Below are 5,025 nucleotides of genomic sequence, written 5' to 3'. Positions count from 1 at the left end.
GGGCCGCGCCGGCAGCCTCCCGGGTTCTTGCAAGAACGCTGCAGCCACAGCGCGGCAGGGGGCAAGGTCCGGGAGCCAGAAAGCTCCGAACTGGGAGGAGAGGAAAGGTACCCGAGAGAGGGGCAGGCATGTCTTTGAAATGGCTGGATCCCGCCTTGGTAAGTCCAGCGAAGCGGTTAATAGAAAGGGCTTCTAGAAGCCGACGCAGGACCCCCGGAGCCCACCTTGTTTCTTACTAGCTGTTTGGCTTCACACGCCCTCTCAGCAGTAAAATGCATGGCCTCTTTCTCCGGACTGTGGTGGGGATTAAGAGGAGTTAACCCATGCCAAGTGCCCAAATAACGTCTGGCACACAAATTCTTTAAAAGTGATAAGCTATCCTTCAAAGGACTCAAGACCCAGTTTCGAAGCCCAACATGTGGTCTTCGTGCCGTGGTCTCGCTTGTAATAGTATGCTCACTGACTGCCTTCAGAAGGGCCATTTGGAGACCAGTTATGTCTTTCTCGTGACCTTTCCTGTGCACCTGTGGGTGCACTATCGGTCTGCTGCTCCTCAAGGTTTTCAGTGGCTAACCCCTCTGAAGCGCACAGCTGCATTCCTTTCTAGGCTGTTCTCAGCCTGGAATCTCTGCTGAATCTGCTCCCCTGGGTGGCCCTGCTGGTATGTGGAATACCAGAGACAGACCTTCAGGAAACATGCAAGGCGACCACAGTGTGACCAACTGATAGACAATGGAAACGCAAATCAGTACCACAATGAGATGCCATTTCACACCTACGAGGATGGCCAGAAGGAAAAGATGGGCAATAAAAAAAATTGATGAGGTGGTAGAGAAATCGTATCACTTATATATTGGGAGAGAAAGACTGGGCTTTCTATGCCCATAAATGGTTAAGGTCTCAACGTCGGACAGTGTAAGATATGACAACATAATAATAATTTATAAATTATCAAGGATTCATAAAGGAGGGGGGAGCGGGGAGATAGGGGAAAAATGAGGAGCTGATACCAAGGGCTCAAGTTGAAAGCAAATGTTCTGCGAATGATGATGGCAACAAATGTACACGTGCTTGACATAGTGGATGTATGTATGGATTGTGATAAGAGTTGTATGAGCCCCCAATAAAATGATTTAAAAAAAAAAACAACTTACCCCATTCACCCTACAGTCCTGACCTTGCCCCAAACTCGAAAACATTGAAAAGGAATAGCATTTGAGTCCACCAAGGATGTGCGGCTGCTGTTTCCGTATGGTGTAGAGTGCAGCATTCTTCAGGGAAGGGTTGCAGAGTGAAAGCAACCACTTTCAGAAGCAAACAACCTAGCTCGAGGATCTGTCAAAGAACAATTGCTTCATATTTTGCGATTTTTGTTTAAGAAAGGTTTCTATGATTTTATAGTAATATTTTTTCATTTATTCTCATATGCCCAAGATAACTGAAAATATGTTCACATAAAAACTGGTAGATGTTCAGCAGTATTCACAATAGTCAATAGTCAAAAGGTGAATACAGCTGTAGTGGTATAGCCATTCAATGATGAATTATATTCAGCCATAAAAAGGATGATCATTTAACATAGAAGTGTTAAATGAAAGAAGCCAAATACAAAGGTCACCTATTATATGACTCCATTTATATGAACTGTCCCCAAATAGCTAAGCCCATAGAGACAAAGAAAACGGAGCAGGGTTGAGGAGAGGAGGAACTGAGAGTGCTTGCTAATGGGTTCAGAAGTCCCAGCCTAGCACAAATAGTTAAGGGCTCAGCTACTCACCAAACCAAAAGATTGGTGGGTGGAACCTGCCCAGAAGTGCCTCAGAAGAAAGGCCTGGCAAGCTTCTTCTAACAATCTCAGCCATGAAAACCTTATGAAGCACATGGGGCTGCCGCGAGTCAGAGTCTGCTTTGTGAAGAAGGGTTTTGTTTGGATTGATGTGTGAATGGGCCCCAGGCTTCTGTTTTGGGAGATAAAAATAGAGATAGTGGTGGTGCTTGTATAATCTTATGGCTAAACCAGAAACCACGCCACTCTGCACTTCAAAAGGGCTTTATGACATGTGGATTCTATCTCATAGTAATAATCATAAAACATTGTGAATGGAACTACTTAAAAAATAAAATGGAAAACCTAAACAATAGCTAAGCAGGAGAAGGGCAAGGAGGGAGTGCTGATGACCTCGGGCCCATTGCACAGCAGAGGAGACTGACCTTCCACGGTGTCGTGTGCCAAAAAAGAGCTTTCTGGAATAAGTTCCTTCCGTATGTCAAAACCATGTGCACACTAACCAGTGTGTCTGAGCCACGGGGATGGAGTTGTGTCTGAGACTCCTGGAAATCTATGAACTTCTTCCCACAGTCTCACTTCTGGAATTGTCTCCCCCAGTACTGTTTACAACTTGTTTTTATCTGCCTTGCTGATATCTAAGGGGCTAAGACTTACACACTGTGAGACAGAATTTTCTGCACGTTTTGTTTCTTGCTACGAGGACTGTTTAAAGATCTTTAGCCTTTTAATTGCATTTAGGGGATTGTTCCTTAGCAAACTTGAAAAGTATTAGCTTCCTCCTCGACTGGCAGAAGCCCTGAAGGCACAGTGGGTGAGCCCTTCCCTAGCTGCTCCCTGGGAAAGAGGTGTGCAGGCTGCCTCCAGAAAGACGGAAACCCTGCAGGTAGATCTGCTCTGCACTGAAGGGTCACCGGAGGCCAAGCCAGCTCAACAAGCAGTGCATTTGGAGGTGTTTTATCTTCCACTGAACTTGACGCTAAGCTTCTGCCTCATTTGCTCCTTCTCTGGCTCTCACGGAGAGGGCTCACTTTAGGAGGTTGAAGCCTGGCACTGATATGTTTATTTTCAGGTGGGCTGCTTCCTCCTCTAAGGAGGGACCATCCCCCATGGAACTTCTGGAGGTATATCAGGTAATCCTTCCCATGGGCAGGTGGGCTCCCTGGTGCTCTGTGCCCCATCCCTCCTAGACAGGCCATCTTGATCCCAATATCCAGCACAAGAACCCACATGGAGCAGCTTGAATCTGGGTGTGGGTACCATGCTGCCTTCACACCATTTGCCAAGTCAGCAAGGTGGATGTGTAGTTGCTCCCTGTCTTCTGTGACCTTCTTCCCACATTACATGCCTGAAAAACCTCAGTTGGTCTCTCTCTGAAGTCAGCACATAGAACTGACAGAGGCTCCTTTCTGAGCATTTGCCATCTTTCACATTTCACTCCTTCCTTGCCTGGGGTCTGTGATTCTGAACAAAGAAAACAAAGTGTCTGTTATTCTTTACAAAGAGGCTTTGTAAAGAATGCTAACAAGGAAAAACTTATTTTTTGTAGGAATGCATTTGCAATTACTGACAGTGGCCGTTTTGAAAAATAGTGACTAAAGCCACTAAAATACCAGAAATTGTTAAGTCCAGCTGAGTGTATCTCATACCAACTCAATTGTCGATGCAATTTGTGTGATGCAGGTCCCTCCCCTCCACAGACCTGGGACTGTAGCCAGACTTTGACACTTGCTTACCTGCCTTGATTCAATTGACAGGATTGAATGTTATTTTTTAAAAATACTTTTATTGGGGGCTCTTACATCTCATCACAATCCATACATTCATCCAGTGTGTCAGGCACATTTGCACACATGCTGCCATCATCATTTTCAAAGCATTTCCTTCCCACTTGAGCCTGATATCAGCTCATTTCTTCCCCCTCCCTCATGAACCCTTGATAAGTTATCATTATTTTCATATCTTACATCATCCTGTCGCCTCTCACTCACTTTTCCCTTGTTCGTCCCCCTGGGAGGGGGTTATAGATTGATCCTTGTGATCAATTACCCTTCTCCCCCCACCCTCCCCTAATATCTCTACTCTTTGTTGGCCCTGAGGGGTTTATCTATCCTGGATTCCCTGTGTTTCAGGCTCTTATCTGTAGCAGTATGCAAACTCTCGTCTAATCCTATTTTTAAGGTAGAATTGAGGTCACGATAGTGGGGGGAAGGAGGCGTCAAACAACGAAGAAAGTTGTGTTTCATCAGTGCTATACTGCACCCTGACTGGCTCATCTCGTCCCTCTGTGAGTGGATGTCCAATTGTCTGCAGATGGGCATTGGGTCTCCACTCCATGCCCACCCCCTACCACTCACATTGGGTATGATTTTGTTCTGGGTCTTAGATGCCTGATACCCGATTGCATTGACACCTCGTGATCACACAGGCTGATGTGCTTCATGTGTGCTTTATTGCTTCTGAGCTAGATGGCCGCTTATTTACCTTCATTGAATGAGTTACTTATTGTGTATCTCTAACCATGAATAGTGTGAATGTTTAATAAATGGTTATTATTTCTACAATTATTAATACCTTCCCTAACATCTCTGTTTCATGTATTTAAGGTCTATTATTAGGTACATGTTTTAGGATTGTCGTGTTTGCATGATGAATTGACCTTTTTATTATTTTAGAAAGACTTCAACTTTTTGATACTAGGTGAGCGAGGATGGGCAGGTGGAGATAATCTTGGACACCGGGAGTGCTGTCACCAGGAAGAGGTTATTAGGGGTACTCCAAGACCCCTCCGTAGCCACTGGAAGACAGGTTTCTTGCCATTCAGTGTAAGAACCTTCAAGTAGGTCTTCAAGGAGCTCAAACATGGAGTGGCTGCTTCAAACAGTAGTGTGCTTCCTGTCTGGATGCAAGGACACCAGGCAACAAAACCTGCAGCTCATTGAAGTGCACGGAGGCCACAAACACCGTAAGCAGACAGGGCTTGAAGGCCTCTTCACAACTTGACAGCCTACAAGTCTTGTGAGGGGAACCAGACCCTAACACTATCATGGGTTCACAGGTGCAACTGAATGGTCAAGATACATAAAGATTATAGTAAAGCCATAGAGAATAAGAGAAGAGAGAGTAAAATAAAGGAGTCAGACACATTTCATGGTAGCATGCTCACCTCAGCCCTTTTTGATGGTCCACGTGGAGGTGCAGGAGGACAGGGCAGGAGAGAGAGAGAGAAAGAGAGAGAG

At 45.4% G+C, this 5,025-nt stretch overlaps 1 protein-coding gene across 1 annotated transcript in view; it reads right to left on the bottom strand.

Moving 5' to 3' along the window:
* Positions 1-1,159, bottom strand: part of CRIP3 (cysteine rich protein 3) — a 4,017-nt gene extending 2,858 nt beyond the window's left edge. Inside the window, exons 1-2 of the mRNA XM_045294765.1 lie at positions 1,155-1,159; positions 5-90 (exon numbers count right to left, since the gene is read on the bottom strand). Coding sequence (XP_045150700.1) covers positions 5-90; positions 1,155-1,159 — 91 coding nt within the window. The remainder of the gene's footprint in view (positions 1-4; positions 91-1,154) is intronic.
* Positions 1,160-5,025: the final 3,866 nt, after the last annotated feature.

The sequence above is a fragment of the Echinops telfairi genome, unplaced genomic scaffold, assembly GCF_000313985.2.
Source record: "Echinops telfairi isolate 266 unplaced genomic scaffold, ASM31398v2 ScPeMD7_3533;HRSCAF=4204_1, whole genome shotgun sequence".
Lineage (NCBI taxonomy): Eukaryota > Metazoa > Chordata > Mammalia > Afrosoricida > Tenrecidae > Echinops > Echinops telfairi.
The sequence above is the reverse complement of the archived record's forward strand: the minus strand, read 5'-3'. Positions and strand labels throughout refer to the sequence as shown.